This window comes from Dromiciops gliroides, chromosome 4 (genome assembly GCF_019393635.1).
Source record: "Dromiciops gliroides isolate mDroGli1 chromosome 4, mDroGli1.pri, whole genome shotgun sequence".
In the NCBI taxonomy this organism is placed as follows: Eukaryota; Metazoa; Chordata; class Mammalia; order Microbiotheria; family Microbiotheriidae; genus Dromiciops; species Dromiciops gliroides.
In genome coordinates this window covers 406,004,084-406,023,930 of record NC_057864.1, presented here as the reverse complement: position 1 = coordinate 406,023,930, position 19,847 = coordinate 406,004,084, and the positions used below count along the sequence as shown (strand labels likewise).

The 19,847-nt window shown below is 34.0% G+C and overlaps 1 protein-coding gene across 4 annotated transcripts in view; it reads right to left on the bottom strand.

The window, feature by feature from the left end:
* Positions 1–8,669: 8,669 nt before the first annotated feature.
* The window catches only part of QKI (QKI, KH domain containing RNA binding), a 214,571-nt gene continuing 203,393 nt past the window's right edge, over positions 8,670–19,847 (bottom strand). For 2 of the 4 annotated variants that reach the window (XM_044000753.1, XM_044000751.1), the window contains exons 7-8: positions 18,904–18,978; positions 8,670–14,842 (exon numbers count right to left, since the gene is read on the bottom strand). In XM_044000753.1, the coding sequence (XP_043856688.1) occupies positions 14,826–14,842; positions 18,904–18,978 (92 nt within the window). In that variant the 3' untranslated portion in view covers positions 8,670–14,825. Of the gene's footprint in view, positions 14,843–16,381; positions 19,846–19,847 lie in introns of those variants that run through there. The other 2 variants (XR_006356281.1, XM_044000755.1) reach the window with 2 other exon arrangements.

Below are 19,847 nucleotides of genomic sequence, written 5' to 3'. Positions count from 1 at the left end.
TAGACTACCAGAATGATGAAACTGAGAAGGGAATAAGCATTTGTTAAGTGCCTACTATGTGCCAGATACTATGCTAACCAGCATTAGTTTTAAAAGAACTTCCAAGGGGGAAGAGGGGTTTTAACTTTGGGAATAAATTGTTTAATCAATTTTTTCCCCTTCTAGGTGAAGAATTAAACTTTTCTTGGGGAGAAGGAAGATAGGTAATTTGTTAGGATAATGGAAGGAGTACTAAACACCAGCAAACAAAAGGCTTCTTGAATCCCTAAGCCAGGGGCTAGAAAGCCAAGAAGATATTCTGTCCAGAACATTCAATGATGTCTTCAAGATGTTAGTGAGGATATATAAGCCATGTTATGCTATAGAGCATAATAAAACTGAGGCATACTAGCAGGTGGCCTCCAGGGCCATACTTTTATCATTAAGCAAAACCTGGGGAACCTTAAATGGGCTAACAATTTGGGATAACTGTAGTTACCTCTATAACTATATGAGTAAATGTCATACATTTACTCATACTTTCCATTACCTGTGACCTTATTCTTGGAATTTCTGTGTATTTGCTACTTGTTTCTCCTTTTAAAAATACCCTGAAAAATATGCTCTTGTTGTCTGGAGTACATGGTGATAAAGGTAAGAAAAGAAAGCAACTAGCAAAATATAAGGACAATGTCAGAAGAGATTGAAAGGTGGTTCAAATATGGAAATTGTTTGAACCCAGCTAAGGAAGCTGCTTTTGTCTGAGTAAAGTCACTGATCACAGCATTTCATTCTAAAGGTTGGACAACAGGGAACATAATGAAAGTAAAAAAGCAAGCCTTTGGGCCAAGGGTAAAGATAGTTCTAAATTTCTTGGATGGTGCTCTATCAAGGCCTACAGCTAATGGAGTATTATTTCAAAGCTAGAGAACTATCATAAAAACAACTATATAATGTCAGATGAAGTTAGCCCAAGACCAAGGGAAAAATCTTTCAGGGACTCACATTGGAAAATGCCATCCCTCAACCAGGGTCTGGATAGGGACTAGAAAAAGCTTTTATGCTGATGCCTAATTTCATGAATTAATCAATTCCATGTTTTCATAAGGTTACATTCCTCTTAATTACCAAATAAAGATCCATTTGAATATTCAAATTTCTGTCTCAGCCAAAGATAGAAACTGCCTTTGTTAGATCCCAGGAGCCAGGCACATCTTAGTGGCAAAAGAGCAGCAGTCATTTCAAATGGATCTAGGGAGCTGACTTATAAAAGAGAGAGGAAAACCTTATGTAGCTGTGCATTGGGATATGTGAGAGATTAGAAATACTTTCTGCTTAAGGTATTACCTTCTACGTAATATATGGCACATCGCTCTAAGGATGTATGATGCTAGAGGCAGCTAGGCGGGGCAGTGGATAGAGCACCAGCCCTGGATTCAGGAGGACCTGAGCTCAAACCTCAGACACTTGACACTTACTAGCTGTGTGACCCTGGGCAAGTCATTTAACCCCAATTGCCTCACCAAAAAAAAAAAAAACAAAAAACAAACAAAAACGTATGATGCTATTGGATGTTAATGTATGAATGTTTTGCTTTTGTTGTAGTAACAATGTCTGACATATATAGCGTTTTAGATGCATTGTCTCACACTGGCCTTGCAACAAGTCTGAGATTGAAGCTTAATGAGAGGCTGGATAAGCTAGTTTCAAAAGTAAAATTTGAATTTGAGTTTCTCCTAAGTTAAGCCACTCTTACACCATGCTAACTATATCCCAGAGAATATTGGGTTATTCTGAATTTGGTACTACCAAGATGAAATGCTTTACATTTCAAGTGTAACTATCCTTACACAAATAGAGAATGTTGAAAATAAAAGGTAAAGGATTAAAAAAAAAAACCAACCTGTTTTTTTTTTTTCGTTGTTTTTGTGGGGCAATGGGGGTTAAGTGACTTGCCCAGGGTCACACAGCTAGTGTCAAGTGTCTGAGGCTGGATTTGAACTTGGGTATTCCTGAATCCAGGGCCAGTGCTTTATCCACTGTGCCACCTAGCTGCCCCTTCGGGTTTACATTTTATAAAAAAAAGTTCATTTGCAGACTATTTAACAAAAAAAGAATGGTCACTAAAGATTTGGAAAATTGTTGTTTTAAAAATAACTGCGGCAACTAGGTAAGGTATATCATTAATTCTCTAGGGCAGGGATTCCTAACTTTTTTTAAGGGACTTCTTTGGCAGTTCAAGTTTATGAACCCTTTCTCAGAAAAATACTTTTTAATGCATAAAATGTATAGGAAAAAAAGCCAACTATAATAAAAAATGAGGAAACAGATTTGGAAATTGGGGGGGGGTGGTAGTGCGGGAGAAAGGTAACTTAGCCCAAGATCACATAGGCAGTAATACCAAAGATGGCTTTTGGACCCATATGAACTCCAATGAACAGGTGCCATGCTGCCTCCCCCACCATATAGCTTTATAGCTTGTAAAGTCAGGGTGAAAAAAAAAGGGGATATTTGAATCTCATGAAACAAGTGGTTATTGATTCAATTTTAAACTTTTCAACTGAAATAAAGTTCCAAGAATATTGAAGCTTAGAAATGTCTTATAGACCCCAGATTAAGAACTCTTTGCTCTAGTCTCTTATTCATGACTGGGAATTCCAGGGATTAATGTACACTTTGCCGTCCTTTGGTAATCACCCACCCTTTCCATTGAAAGATTCTGTTACAAAGCTTATTTTCCATTCTTGTAAATGATAATGAAGAAATTCAATATAGTTCACACCTTGCATGTGGAGCCACACATAAAAGACCAGTCTTAAGAAAACACTTTATTAGTATGACTAAACCAAAACTAAAATCTTATCTGTACCTTTTTTTCTTGTAATTGTTGTTTGTCCTTCATTCTAGAAGAGGACCATTACACGGGGAGGTGATGTTATGTCTTGAAGTGAATTGGATTTGTGAGGGAGGCTTATTGCAGTGACCAATCTCACTTTCCCCTCCAGAGCCATCTGGGTCCAGTGGCGAGATATACATCAGAAAGACTAGAGACGGACTTGGATATTTGAGGCAATTTGGGTTAAGTGACTTGCCCAGGATTACATAGCTAATAAGTGTCTTTTGAACTCAGGTCCTCCCAACTTCAAGGCCAATCAATGCTCTATCCACTGTGCCACTTAACTGCCCCTTGTGAAACATAGAATAGGCAGGGGATCAGGCAGATGACATTTACCCAAATAGATGCTAAGTGCTTAGAATGCTTTTCTGTGAGCATGAGTTCATGGTATAATTGTGAAGAGATAGCTTATAGGACTCCTGCTGGTTTTTACTATGATGGATAGAGAATAATTACCTCTAGGGCTCTCAATTTGTGGCCTTTCACCAACAGCTTATCTTTAAATATAAACTAACATGAATTCCCCATGTATTTCATGGAGAACTTTCAATGACTAAACCATGTAGATATTGTGATTAATAACTGAAAAAATGATGTTTCATCAACAGGGGTTATAAATGACTATTTTTTGAAAGCAACCTCATTAGGGTCCACTGAAGCCATTTAGAAGGACAAGGATTCTAGAGATAAATTGTACTTCCACTTTATTAAAAATAGACTGAAAGCACAGGAACATTTTGTGGAAATCTGGATTTGTAATTTTAGGCACCAAAAATTTAGTACCTTGATATAGTTGTGCTCTAATGTCTCCCTGGCTCTAGCTATAAGCCTGGATTTCTGGAGGACATACCTCTGGAGTGTGAACTTCTTCTGGAAGTTCTAACAACCTGGAATAACAATAAATGTATGTGCTACCTGAGGAATTACGTATTTAAGTACAGAGCTTCCTAACAAGTATGCTGGCACCCAGGTGAATTCTTTAGCTACCAAGATTGACAAAATAGAGACCCACCCCCACCCTTTCAAAGCCTTTTGTAAATGTTGCAGAGAGGCTGAAAAAGTGGCAGTGTCCTACAGGGCAGAACACAGGATTTGGGAAATTATACCTAAATATGAACTCTCCTCAAGCACCAAGAACTTGACACAACTCTAAGAAGAAATGAACCATACCCAGTTTGTTTGTTTGTTTCAAAGTTACAAATGAAACCAGAAGATAAGCTACATGCAAATAGAAGTACAGGTCACAGCTTCTCCTGGGGTAATTGGCAATGTCAGTATCATTTTACATGCAAGATCAAGAAATAATCTTGTAGGACAATTTGGTCATCTGGACTTGTGAAATGCATGATTATAAGCAAGGCAACACCACGAAGATCATCTCAGCCTATGCATCAACAGATCTTGCAAAGAATGAAGTAAACAAGGTGCTCCAAACTCAGTCATACTCGATGACTTCAACATGATGGCAGTTAAGAGGGAAGTGAAAATTATGTTGGACAATATAGTTTGCAATGAAGAAATTAAAGAGACCAAAGTCATGGAGATCATTAAAAACATAATGCCTACATATCCTGAATAATTTCTCCAAGAAAGGAGCAAAAAAGTACTGTACATGACAAACTGAAAAATTATAACAAATAACAATAATATTTTGATAGGTGAAAATGACTACTTACTAATGGTATATTTTCTGTTTGTAAATAAGCAGTCAGACCGTCAATTGGTCAAACTTCAAAATCAGTGGGTAGAATAAATAGTAAAAATGTAAAGGCATTGTGTAATAATAAACCCTAAAAACCAGACTATTAAAGCTCTTGACTAAAACCTAAAAAAGTTTAAAGACACTGACACATTAGGGAATTTTTCTTTTGACAAATAAACTGATGAGAAAATAACAAAGAAGAAAACAAAAGCAAGCTATTTTAGATTACGAGCTCATTTACAAGATATGGAGGAATACGATTTTAAAAAGTTGTAATCATTTCACAAAATAGTAAAAGGCAATGGAAGGAAAAAATAAGACTAGAGATGGACAAAAAACTTAAATAGCTATAAAACAAGTTATGGCACATCCTCTAACTCATGGCTTTAACTTTTCCTACTTGTGACCCCGGGTATATAAAGTAAGTATACATAACCTTTTACTATTGCCAAATTTTTTGGGGACCTCATTGTAACTCATAGTTTAAGAAGCTTTGCTCTAACTTCACTACATCTTTCAGTGTGGCCCAAGTAACTGTTTTCTTAAAAGTCATTTCTCCAAAGATGTCAGCAGTTCTCCATTGTTAATATAAATTAAGAGCAGCTGATCTTAATATTCAAAGCCCCCTCCCCAAGTCTAATCTTATTCAACTGTTTGAATTCAACTTTGTTAAAAATTATTATATTGAATCAAGGGCAAGGCCTATTATTGTATCCATAGGACACAAGAGCAGACAATGCTTGTTGGATGAAAGTAAATGAGCCAAAATAGGCTATAGGTTGATTTTATTTTGTTGGTATATGGCTCCATCTCACAGTTATGTATTGCTTTCAACACTTACAGCACTCTGTATCATGTGTTCCCATAAGAATACACAATTAACATAAGGATTAGCCATGCATAGTACTCAGAAACATGAGCTAGTGTGAATCCAAGTGTTTAGTCTAATTCCTATTGCCTATTTTTCTTTTCTCCCTCCTCTCACAATAGAACAGACTAAGGAGTCCCTAATAGGAAATTAGCAATTTTGAACTCTGGGGAATTTATATACAATGGAAGTTTCCCTTCATTTTATATCCCTAATGGTCTTTGCATCCCCTAGTCTTGGTTCAATGACTATTACTCATGCTTTGGGGCTCCGTGGTTGAAAAGTAATATGGAAATACAAGTACTTTGGTAGTCTATGTCAACAATACTGAATAACTTAATTTTGCCATTGCCTTTAAGTTTTCCTTATAATTCATTAAACATTTGAGTACCTACTTCGTGTTAGGGAGTGAAGATGCTGGAGAGTCTTTAAAGGATATGTTTAGCCTTTTCTTTAGCCTGTCATAGTTTCCCCCCATCAAGAACGTTTTGCATGTTTTACTTTTCTGAGTCTTCTGAGCATCTTGTGGAGGTGTGGGGTGTGGGTCCTTCTGTGGTCAGTAAAAAATGCCTTCCCTCTTCCAACTTGCATCCACTTATCCAAATTTTCTTCAAAGTCTAGCGTCACTAACACTTTCTCACTCTGACTGGTCTACACTGTTTTCCAAACCCTGTCTTCTTATAATACCTAACGATATATTAATAATTCTTTACTATTTCACGTAAGGGTATTTTGTCCAATGAGAATGTTAACTTCTTGAAGGCTGTGACCAAACAGTGTGGTGCAACCTAAGTAGAAGACTTGGAATCAGGAAACCTGAATATGAGATCTGAAGTCTTAATTTTGACTTGGACAAATCACTTCACCTCTTTGGCAACCAATTTTCTCATTGGTAAAATAAATAGTTTAGATCAATTATTAAAAATTACCTTTCTTCTCCCATGCTTAGCAGAGAATCAGAAACATATTAAGGAGTTAATACTTTAAGAAACACTTAATTCTACTCCAGACTCTGATCCTTTTACTAGTTTATAATCTATGCTTAATGTGTTCTGTTCTTCACTTCAGTCTTTGAGCTTGCAAAAACACCTTTTTGTCCCAGTACACACATATTTAAATACCTACTACTATAGACAAGGCAGAGTGCTAGGCAATGGAGATACAAAAAATTGTGACAGAGGGCTCTCCTCCCAAAAAGGTAGAAACTGATAGGAATGGGGATAATAAATGAGAGAGGTCTAGATAATATGAACTTGAGAAATCTGAGAGGGAGATAGGAAATGCCATTCAACTGACAAGTATTTATCATTTACCTAGTATGTGCCCAGTACTGAAGATACAGAAAACAGGAGTCCCTGCCTTCAAGGAGCTCACATTCTATCAGGGAAAGACAACATGTACTTCTAAGTACATATGAAACACATTATAATTTTGGAGGGATTATTATTAAATAGGGAAGGAAGTATGAATTAGGAAGAAAAAATTCTAAGAGGCAGAGATAAGGAAAGAGATGCACAGAGCACTTCAAACACTTGAAAAGCCTGTGCAAAAGCTATTAAAGGCTACATCAAAAAAGAATGCATTTGACTACCAAGCACAATGGGAAACTTCCTCTTAGAATTTTACTCTAACCACTGTGAAAAGTAAGTTTTGTTTTCATAGGATTCATAAGATGAAGCTTCTTTTGCATCCACCAAAATATTACATTAGTAGAATAAGGAAATTTTTTCAAGTTAGCAATTTAAATTATTTTTATAGTTGTCTATTCTTCAGTTTGATATTATTATCCTCACTATATCATTTTTAGTAACTACCAGCTAAGGAATTCATGTATGTTGCAGGCAATAAAACAATACAAGGATTGCAAGAGAATAAGTTTCATTATAGTTTTATTTTAAAATATCTACTCCCTAAATTTGTGAAATAAAATGGTTAAATTTTTTTTTAAGGATATACTATTAGACACGTAGCAATAAAATTTAAACATCATTGTATAAAGTGGTAATTTTAGCTGGAATAGGTTTAATTTTAATTAAAACAATATTTTCATAAAAATATGTTTGAGAGAAATTCCATTACTACTCATATTTTACTTTTAAATTCTGGGCCACCCTTTAAGTAATTTCTAAGTCTCCAGGCATTAAAACTTGCAATCATATAATCTGCAGTTTTCCAATCAGTTTGCTTGCCAGACCAAAAAAGGTTTATTATTTAAAAAAAAGGTGTTTTAGGGGCAGCTAGGTGGTGCAGTGGATAAAGCACCAGCCCTGGATTCAGGAGGACCTGAATTCAAATCCAACACTTGACACTAACTAGCTGTGTGACCCTACGCAAGTCACAACTCTCATTGCCCTGCAAAAATTTAAAAAAAAAAAAAGGTATTTTAATGAAGAAAAATTTAAAAGTACAATTCATATCAGTCAGGATGGCACATTATTACATTGGTGATCCAAACATTAATAAAAGCCTGGCTTCATATTATCTGCTTTGAATAGTAAATATGGTTAAGAGTTCTCCTATAATAATTTCTGTCATGAAGAATGATGACCATGATAATGAGCAAAAGAAAACACGGATCAAATGTTATGTCAATAGTAAATAATGGGAGAGTACCAAAAAATGATAAGAACAAAGAAAAACGTCTGATAAATTGAAATAGAAATTAAATGACGAAAGAAAACCTGTTTGGAAACTTACATGCCAAAGTAGAACTTTTGCCTCTTCTCTTTCCACTCTGTGAAATCACTGGAATAGTAACCCTTTTTTTTATGTTACTGTCCTTAAGGTTTGAAGACAGTGCTATTATGCTTTCCATTTATACGAGATAAGAGAACAATGTGTAATCTGACTCTCCCTCCCTGGAAAAGCTTTATCTAGATTTCTTTTACAAAGATGAACTAGAATTCAAAAAAGTCATACCACTTGTGAATGAACAAATTCAACTTAAGCCATTTGTAATGTTTATTTACTCATTTCCTTTTCTAGTCACTGAAACCATAGCCAAAGATTACAGTACTTTTCTTTAGGTTAACACTGAGTTGTAGGACCTTAGAACTAAGTTCTCTTTCAAATGTTGCTAAAAGCATTAATGCAAATTAGAAGTTAAAATGTGCAATCTTTATTCTGACATTCAGATCACATTTAAAAATTATTTTCTTTTCAGTAAATAAAACTAACTTGCAGCATTTTAGCTGCAACTGGCTTTTGAAGATAAAGCACATGCACCTGTTCCAGTTGGTTTATTGCACAGTCATATCATATATTCTTCTCCATTCACATGTGTATTGGGAATATTCTTTTCCCACCACCATATACATTTTTCATAAACAAAACTCTAAATGTTTTACATAAGTTGCTATGACATAAATCATAAAATATATTTGGTAATATGAAATAATTAATTGTAGCACTTTTTAGGTGTAAGTTAACTTTTGCCCTGGGAGTTGATTTTTTTCCACAGAAAAACAGCAATGAGGAATCAATACTGTGAGCACTGCTGCACGTACCACCCACCGCTATTTTAGTGAACTTTTTCACTGGCAATTAGTGCAGCAGAAACATAGAAAAGAGAGCACTGTGCTTAGGTTAACCAGTTTGATTCAGCATTGAGTACCAATTATGTATGTGGTTTTGTTAACAATACTATCTTGGTAACAGGCATTTTGACTTGAAACAGAAGCATGTTAAGTAAAATGTTAAATGTCTGCACCATAGGAATGTTTTAAAAATTGTTCCATGGTGTTGTATCAGAATTGATTTTATCCAGTTAAGAAAATTTCCATTTCAAAATGAAAGTTTTTATTAATTGTGATGAGAAAATTAGCATATTTTACATGATCCCTCAAAGTTGGCTGAAACAGACATTTGATAAAATTTTCTATAAACAGTTCAAAAAGTTTGTAGAGCAGCTTACTGAAAGCTTAATGTTTTTAGTTTGAAACACTAAGTATATTTTGCTCCATTAAAATGCTAACTAACTGTTTTTGGAATTGTGGAATCAGCCAATCAAAGTCCACTAAACCTAATGGCTGCATATAAAATATTCATATATTAAGGGCTCTGCTAAAGAAATTATTTTTGGTATGGTACAAAGCAGATAAATCTATCATCATTCAGTGCACTAGAAAAGTATTTAAAAACTGACTATAAATAGTATATACACAAATTTTGGTTTCATGCATGTAGTTTAAATCACCTATTTTTAAACTGTACTTGAAGCTGCTGCACTGTAGCTGACATAAATATCTAGAGCCACTCTATATATTTGCTGACATTTTGTCTGTCATAAGAAAAAAACAAAAATTAATTTCTAATTAAGTATATTAAATAAGTTTCTTAGCTGAAAGTTCAGAGGTTCCAGGTGACTTGTCAAATTGATAATTGACGTTTTCATTACCATTTACTTGACCTTAGATTGTTAGTTTTGTATACCAAAACATTCTACTACTATCGTAAATGGACTTAAAAAAAAAAAAAGAGATTTGCAAAATGTTTCAACCTTTAAAAAAAAACAAAACGACTTTTAGAGCCCTCCCCACAAAAAAGTTTACAAGTATTGCCAGAGTTTTGCCTTGGAAGTTGAGATTTTTGACAATATGACAATCTCTTGCCAACGTGGAAGAGCAAAACTTAGCCATAAGCACCTATAACCCTGCTTTATCATATTAATTATACCTTAAGTACCACTAGCTGAAGGTGAGATGAAACTGCATGAGGGTTCCAGAACATTCATATACTAAGTTCATGGAAACCCTTCAAAGTAAGTGACGAGGATCCACCACAGAGAATAAACTTGTAAATCAACTTCTACAAATCAGCTTCCAGAAACAATGTTTAATAAAGGGAAGAAAAGGACATTAAGGTCTTTTATAAGCAGCAACAAACTAGAGCTGCACATGTATAATTACCATTACAACTCGTTAAAAAGAAAACCCCAATGAATGAATGAATACCTCTTTTATAATTAATATAAAATATAACCACTTAAGTTTCTTTTTATGTTTGACTGATCCAAATGTGCTGTTTTAGCCATAAGAGACACATCCTATCTATTCCATCAATTTAGCCCACCTATTCTCTAAATACGTCTCCCAACCTCCTCCCAGGCCAAAAAAAAAAAAAAAAAATCCTTTTTGGAAATTGGGAGGTTAATTGATTATAACCTGCAGAAATAAATCCGTTTTAAAAGATGCAACTATTCACCTTTAGAATTTTATCATCTAAATAATACAATGTTTTCACAGAAAAGGAAGGCAACCAATATCTGTGAAATAAAATTATGCACGTGAAAAACTGGGTTAACAGGTGGTCTCATTGAATGTGACAATTTTTTTTAATGTTCATAAATCTAAGTGACCATAACCATGGTGCAAACCTAATTAAACATTAAAGTAACCATAATTCTTTAAATTTGCATACAAACAATTTACCAAATACAACTTTTAAGTGCTAGCCCTGCGCTCCCCCCCACTTCAATTCCAAGGTCTAATCAATTATCTAATGGGGTATGTGGGGTGGACATAGAAGGGTAAAGAAAACATGAGGTAACACCAATTGTGGTGTTCTAAAAGGTTGTTTGCTGTTTTTCTATGTTTGTCAATCACTTCATGAAAAACAGTCAACCTAACCTTTGGCTTTACCTAGGTTGCAGTCCCCTGAGCTAATAATGACAGATAATTATAACCTCAATAGTAAAAGTTTAACACTGCTTAAGCTTTACAAAGGAAAAATGTCAACTGTCAAAAGTATTAGGAAAATTGTAAGAAATAACCAGATTCTTTGCTTTTTAAAGTATAGATCATAACAATTACCTGCTCCTTATAGAGAAGCTAGAGGAAATGGTTCAACAAAGAATCAAACTGGTTTCTTGGTATATCATCACACTGAGCTTCCTTGCTCTTTTGCTGTGAGCAGACAGTGATTATTTTGGAGGAGGAAAAATAAGAAAAGTGTGGAATTAGTAATGCAGATGCTGAAAGGCAAGTGGCAAGACTCTACAAGAATGCCTCCAGTAGATACTCCTTTGTTCCCATCACTACTGGCATCTACCCCCAAGGGAAAAGGCCAGAATAACCAAAGCCAACTTAACAGTAGTGTGCAGAATTGTCAGCTGACAAACAACATAAAAAACAAGTCACGCTGTGTTATCTGTGGTCACGTTCCTCAGGGTTAGTCCAGTAACTCAAGACTTTACATTCTTCCGTCTTTATTTATTTATTGATTTTAATTAAACATGTATAGGTTAATAAACAGACATAGTCCAGAGTTAGTAGGTTGGTATTATAACATTTATTAAAATAATGCTATGGGTTAATAGAAACAGCAAAGAACCAAAGAATTAAAATGCAAGCTATGTAAAATCCCAACTAAAACCCGAATGTGTCTAATGTATTCATTCAGTAGCTAACTAAAAGCCCAAGAAAGACAACACTCTCAATATAATAAAGTACTGCAAAACAATTGGCAATTTTCAGTTATCAAAATTGTGGGTTTTGCATTTTGTATCCTTTTCTCAATCAGGAAAAAAATTCTTTTTTTGAATGTTATATAACATACATATAAAACAAGATAGAAAAATACATTATAAACTTGTAACAATGGCTGTAAATACATTATCTTACATGTTTCTCATAGGCAATAGGTTGGTTATGGTACATACATAGCATGAAACTACTAAGATAATAAAGAATAGACAAAATACATGTCAGCTGTACGGTAGCATACAAGCGACACTCCCATCTACCCACTCTAAAAAAAATTACATAATACTGTCAGAAAAAAAGTCTTAAAACTACATATTTTAATAAGAAATAAATTCAATAAAGAATGATAATACTGAGAACCAAGGCATTCAGAGATTTCAAAAGTCATGCTTCTTTTTAGTTGATCCAAAATTTTGTCAACTAAATTTTCAAAAGTTTGTTTAGAGCAAACATTACTCATAAATGTCACACATTTATTTGATACACTTACTTTCTTCCCAATAAAAGACCTTTGATAAACATCTAAAATGTCCAGGTTTATCATAGTTGAGATGAAACTGGAACAAATACTGGTATCATTTTAGCAAATCTCTCCTCAAATGTTTGAGTGTCGCGAGTTTATTCAACCAACCAAAATAAAAATCAAAATGGCACAGCATATATTGTAAGGAAATCAAAATATTGCATATGTAACAGGAAGACAAAGCAGTGGCACGTTAAACAAAAGCTAGCTGAATATAAAGGGATGAATGTCTATTGCATAGTAAATAAACTGAAAATCATTTCCAAGTTTGAGACAAGGTGATGGATGAGGTCACCATGCAGGTGCTTACTGAGCTTTACTGCTGACCTTTGACTTCAAAGCTGTGAAGGTATGTAAGAAGGAATGAGTTGATAAGTTGGGGAACACAATGTCACTTGATAATTTGCCATGTCTGGTACTGATTTGTTAAAAGAATGAATAATCACTCAATTATTTAGAAATCAGCTTTGTGCACAAATTGCTTCAACTATTACACAAGGCCAACTGTTTGAACTTCACAACTTAGGAAGCTTAAACGAATATATAGTTGAGCCTTTATATGCAAATTAATGCTAATTTCTAACATTCTTTTAAAAGTCAAAAGCAAAGGAAGTTAGAACTAATGAAAAAGTTCTATCAGAAATTATCTGACATGGCAGGCAGAAGTTCTATAAAATTTTGTAAAAGTTTTAAGTAACTTCTGAACTAAAAATTGGTAAAATTCACAAAGCTTTATTTTGTGAAATTAGTGAAGTCATCTAGAGGTTACTACTATATCAATCAATAAGAATATAACTCATCCCATTAAAACAAAACATTGCTCTACTTTTTTTAATCGGATAGTGAGAAAGAGAATAACACAGTTTTTGTCTCAGATCCTTTGGGTTTGGGTTGAGCAAGTGCATGAAACAAAAGTACTTATGATTTTAAAAGAATGAAAATGTTTTAAAAATGAATGAGCAGTCTGGCATAAGATAGAAAAGTTATCAATTTTTTTTTCACAGTATCAGATTTGGCAAATTGCATCAAGGTAACACAGCAAATATATTATAATTCAAACCATCAACTCATGTGTCTTCCCCCTCTACCTTCTCACACACTGGGCTGAGCAGGCATGCATTCACTTGTTATCAGAGGGAGGAGCTGATTTTATGAGACACTTGACTAAATGACCATGAAGGAAAATAAGGCACTTTCTTTTCTTTAGACTTATTCCAATACTTAAAAAATAAAAAAGAAAGACAAAAAGGCTCTTTTGGTCTTTTGTTTCTTGACAACCACCAGAAAAAATCATTTAATGAAATAAAGGGTTTCTTTGTTCTTTTTTTCTTTTTTTTATAACACTTGAAAGTATAAAATGCTACATTTCCAAAAATATATATTTTTTTCTGCACCAGCACCCTTGTATAGTAAAAGTATCTACTTTTTTGTTCATTTGTTTCAATGCACTACACTTTATCTACAATTTCATTACATGTATACAGCAAATAGGCAAGCATGGCTTTTACATCCTTAATGATTTTTCTATACAGGGAGGTTTAAAAAAAATATTTGAACAGTTTGCCCAGTAATGTGACACATAATGCATGTACCTTGTTCTCATATAATCTTTTAAGGAGGTGTAAAATACAGGCTCGGTAATTTTAATTCAGATTTTTTTTTTCTTTTTTAAAAAATAGTGTTGCAGTTTTGTTCTTTGCATTAGTTTTCAAAATTTCTTGTTAATTTTTCTTTCATGGCACACTTTCTTTTACTACATCAAATTTGGCAGGCAATATAAAAAAAGGCTGCAACTTCTGCCCTTTGAGGGCACTGTAGTGACTAAACAGCATGTCAAATTTTGAATACTTTTTGAAATCACTTCACCAATGACATCCCTGACCAAAGGTTCATGCATGATGCATCATCGCACAGTACATTCAGAGAGAGAGAGAAAGAGAGAGAGAGAGAGAGAGAGAGCTTTGACTTCACTATGAGAAGAAAAGGATTCCTAGAAGTCTCTCACAGTAACTGCCTCTGTCATCGGGTAGTTAAGGGCCATTTGTCTCCATTTCTTAAGAGAGGCCCTCTTACCGTTCGTTTAGGGCGGAACGCTAAAGGATGATCAGTGCTGAGGGATGGATTGGACCTTATTGCTTTACTACTATTCAGTGCAGGTTCTAGAACCACTTTCACCCAAACAGGGGGGGAAAAAGCGGAGTTGGAGGACAATTTCTTTGTCTTTTGTTTGGTTAGATGGTAAGACGAACGGACAAGTGCCTCAGCTCGCTGCACTGATGACAGGCAAGCAAAGGCGATTACCAGTTAACTGATCAGCAGGCAGGCATGGTCAGGTCATCATTGGGTGAAGAGTTCAGAGGTCAGAAGGTCATAGGTTAGTTGCCGGTGGCGGCTGGGTGGTTAGAAACAAAAAACAAAACAAAAAAAGAAAGAAAAGATAGAGAAGAGATTAGTTTCAGCTAGTGACGGCTTAATGACAACATGAAAAACTAATCACAACTAATAAAAAAAAACAAAAACAAGCATGTTTAATTCTGACAAACTGATTGACACCATCTACAGAATGCAATAAAATCATGACTGTCTTACATCATGATTTAAACATGTGAAGGAGAGCCCACTCCCACAAAACTGGTTAACAGGAGAAAATAGAAATAAAATACAACTAACAACTAATGGTTAGTAGCAGTCAATGAAGGAAATTGAAAAACAAAAAACAATAAATAGGTTTTGGGACTTGGTAAAAGAATTTGGAAAACAGTCAGTGCAGTTATAGGTGTCTGACTGCTATTAAGCATTAGTACTTCCCCAGGTGCAAGCATTAAAGCGACTATTAATGATGGATGTGATTATTAATAACTGGTGGTTAAAAGAAATGAATTTAAAGAATTTAAAATTTCTATAAACATTTTAAACATAAACTCTGGGCCAAACAAGATTTCTTTTGTTCAATAAAATTTTTATTGCTTTTCAATTATTCTATTTACAAACAACATGGAAATTCTTGGCCTCATGATACAAAGCAGTACTAAACTGTAGTCTAGCAGTGTAGGCATCATCATGGGAACCAGGAAAAGGCCAAGCCTTGTGCTCAAGCCAGTACTTTCCAGTTGAAAATACTATTTTACACATATAGAACACTTATAAAATGCACTTGCATGTAAACACTGTAAAGTCCTGCCATTTTAAATTCTATACTTAAAAAGCTCTAGATACATCAAAAAATAGAGGAAATTTCTAATTGATACTAATATGGCATTTTAAAACTACAAACAGCTCTCTTTATTCAATTTCAAAGCTAATACTCTGCAAATACAATAGAATCTGACATTTCATATACATTCCTGCTTTATATTTTTATATTTTAAAAGAAGCCACCTGTAAATACTATTTTCTTTTGCAAAATAACAAAACAAACAAAATTACAGTAAAACATAAAAAATTCTCAAGTGGAAAAGTTATCATTCCCAATGTTCTCGAGCTGTTCCTTCCTTAATCATCCTCTATCACATTCTGCTTCCACAAACTTGGTCCACTTTAACAGTAGTATGATTTTTTTTAAGACTTATTCAACAGCTTAATTAAAACCTAACAAATTCTGAGGTTTGATAGAGTATTTTGTACTGTTGCCATTATGACTAAGGCAGAGGAGATGAAAGTGAGAAATATATTCAGTGCAAAGTCAGATCTGTGCCATTTCATAAAATGAAATCCAGTAGATTTGTATGTATAATGTTCACAGATAACAAGAGTTTAAATGACCTAAACAATGGGCTGATTTACCTTCATATAATTAAATGGTTTCTATGGTCTACCATTTAGGATACAATTTATAAACATTAAAACCATTTCACTAACTTCAATGTGACCACATCTTCCCTGAAAATCTTCAAAATTTTGTTAACTGGGATTTTGTCTAAATTAATAATGGTTGTTCCAAGAACAAGAAAAAATAAATATTTCATGTGGCACAATTTTACCACTTTACAGAGATTCTGGAAATACAGAATCTTAAAGCATTTCTTGAGACAGATTATAATTTTGATTAAATGGTATTACATTTTGTATAAATGAAGTGAATGCAGATTTCTGTAAAAACATCAGAAGAGTTCTTGGCATTCATTATTTTTTGTGGAGTATATATATAAAACCAAAACAAGCTACCAATTAATGACACCAGTACACCTGGAATACATCCTCTGCCAAGTCCCTGGCCTTCTACAGTACACACAGGTTTATCAAGTGTGCAACACCATTTACAATTCATTACAATTAAAAGTCAGTCGACCTGTTACAGGGATCAAATTCAGTCTTGTTTTATTTGTAGTTGGGTCTTATTTTCAGTAAAAATGTCTTTGTCAAACCTCCACCAATTCCAAAATGCATACTTATAAGGATAACATAGTTTGACAGGTCCAAGGGCTGTTTTTTTGCATTATATGTAATGCTTATTATACTATCTTTAAACCTATACATTGGATTAAAAACAAAAGAACGACAAGAACAAGAACAACAACAACAACAACAAAAAAAAACCCCCAGTGTCCAGTAGTATCATAAAATAATTTTGTGTTATTTTAGATATAATCCTTAGACCCAATGACTGACATGTTTATAGTGACACAACATTGGTGTACAAGTACTGTTATTAAAAATTAGTATTTCGGTTTGCTGACATTGCATTTTGAATTAAATCATTAACAAAACTAATCAACACATACATAATTACAAAACAGCTATACATGGAATGTGTTGACAATTCCCAAATAACGTTGTAATTCTCCTTTAATCTATTCATTAACTACCTCAACGTTCAGGAATATCATGTATGCTAGTACTTTTAAAATACAAGTGTAAGAAAAAAAATTTGAGGCATACATGGAAATAGTGTTCTTACAGTTGAAAAACTATTTTAAAAACATTTTATATCCTACATGAAATGTTTTCTAACAACAAGAATAAAGCTCCAAATAGTGAAACTATCTATTTTCCTTGAAGAGAAAAATAAAGGTCACACTTTGTTTTTTCCATAGAAGGCCTTGTTTTGACATAAGCAAGATGTGTGCGTGATTTTTAAAAAAATTATTACACACTTCATAGAAAAATGACCTCTAGTTATCTTCATGGATGGTCAGTTCACTACTGAGATCTTGCTGCATTTCTCTTACGACATGATTATGTGTAACTTGTATACAAGGCTCTTTTAAGTAGAAGAGGCTAAATAAATATTATTACCATTTATCTTTGGAAAACCATACTATCTGGTGTGGACAATGGCTCTGTCCAAGTTAGTGGAATACATTACAGAATGGATAGTGACCATGTAAGGTAGGTAGGTCTTCATAAGTTCACAGATGACAAAGTTGGAGTGTAGGCCCTGTCCCAGATAAAACTTTTGAACAACTGAATTGTTAGGCAGCAAATGAGGCCCATCAGAGAAGCTTGAAGAAAATGTTTTGCTATCTAATTTGGGAATCCTATTTTGTAGTGAGAAAATCTTAGAAAACAGTCCAATGTCAATAAACCGAAAAAAAAAAATCACTTCCCAATAAACTTTATAATTCATGCAAGGGTCCAAGGGTACCTATAGGTGGCAAATTATAATGGTGAAAAGGAGAAAAATGAAGACTTATTCTCTGGTGTTTAGTTAACAGGAATATCCAAATAACTGGATCTATTCTCACTGCAAAACTTGAAAAGTTATTTTACCTTCAGATAATGTATTTTAGCAGCAAATGACAGGTGTCAAAGAATCCATTTTAGTAAGAGGATGAAAAAGTAAAAGAAAACTGCTTTTACTGATTCATAGAAATTCAACTGCCTTATATAGTAATTTTCACAGTCCTTACTTTGCTGACTTCAGTTAGGTACTCAACAAGCACTTCCTCATGGTTATGCAGTGGCTCAAATATGTTTATTATTGCATTAGGAAATGGAACCTAAATCTTCAGTTTTCTCCAGAAGTACATGGGAGGAATAAGATCCTTTACCTCTCACTCATTAAAGCACCCATCCATCCATTAATTTTGCAACACCACACAGATACTCAAGTCAATTAAATGCTGATTAAAAAATATGTGTGTGTGTGTGTGTGTGTGTGTGTGTGTGTGTGTGTGTGTGTGTGTGTGTGTGTGTGTGTGTGTGTGTAAGGCAGCATCAAAAATTTTAAGAGCTCCAACTAAGGATGATTCATCTATATATTGCTAGATATTAGAAACCACTTCACATTAGATATTCCCACATGATTCAGTATGCTTAAAGATGGGAGGAGCCAAAACAACTATTAAAAATGTCTGTAAAATTACAAATGTATTTAGATTTTGGGGAAAGCAGAAGTGCACAGAAAAACAATACCCCCCACCCCAATAACACTTCTCTGTTAGGCATGGTGTTGCAAATTTCATGTATACCCAATGTATTTCTTATACACAAGAACTGCATAACTAAACTAACCTCGGTCTGCGGTCACAATCCTTTGGTAAGGATGGACACGCATATCGTGCCTTCGAACTTTAGTAGCCACCGCACCTAGTTAAATTGCAATTACCAAGACAAAGTTAGAAGACATTCATTAAAAAAAAAAAAGTAAAACAAAAAACCACAAACCCCCCCCAAAACAAAAACAACAACAACAACAAAAAAAACCAACACAACCCAAAAACAAACATTAACAGCAGGTTTATCAAAATGGATGTTCATTTACTACAAAAATTCATTTTAGGAAAGAAAGAAACAAGTTAAGGCACAGTAGTTTTAAAAACTTAACCATAATATGTAGAATATATCTGTGTATACTAATATTGCATTCATTTCAAACATTCTGGCCTTAACCTGTTTTATCCATTCATTTATGATTCTCAAATTACAGTATTTCATGAAATCTATTAGACCCAAGCACATTTAAGCTTTACTAGTCACATATTCACTGAAGTGCCTTTCTTGGAGCAGGACTAATTAAATAATGCCATATTTAATACTGACAATTATTTGCTAACCTTAAGACCACTTCCAGTTTCTACCACTTAGAAAAGTTTAAAAGCAATTCTTAAAGCCTACAGCTTATGGTTTTAAACTTTGAGTCAATAAGTATGAACTGCAATGAATTAGGTGATTAGTAAAGCAAACAGTATAGAACACTTAGCAGTCAGTTTACTACTATACACTCCTTTATAAATTACAGCTACTTTTTCATAGTACAGACTAAACCAAATTAATTAGCATAGTTTTATTTTATATCTATGTGCAAAAAGTGCAAGTAAGTCACTGACTGCTAGGCTAAGCTTTTTTTTTTTCCTCCAAGGCTGCTGAAACTAAGCATTTGTTAAATTCAGATCTGATGAGGGTTCAGTTAAGACCGTTCTTGAATTTCTTAGCCTTTCGTTGGGAAAGCCATACCT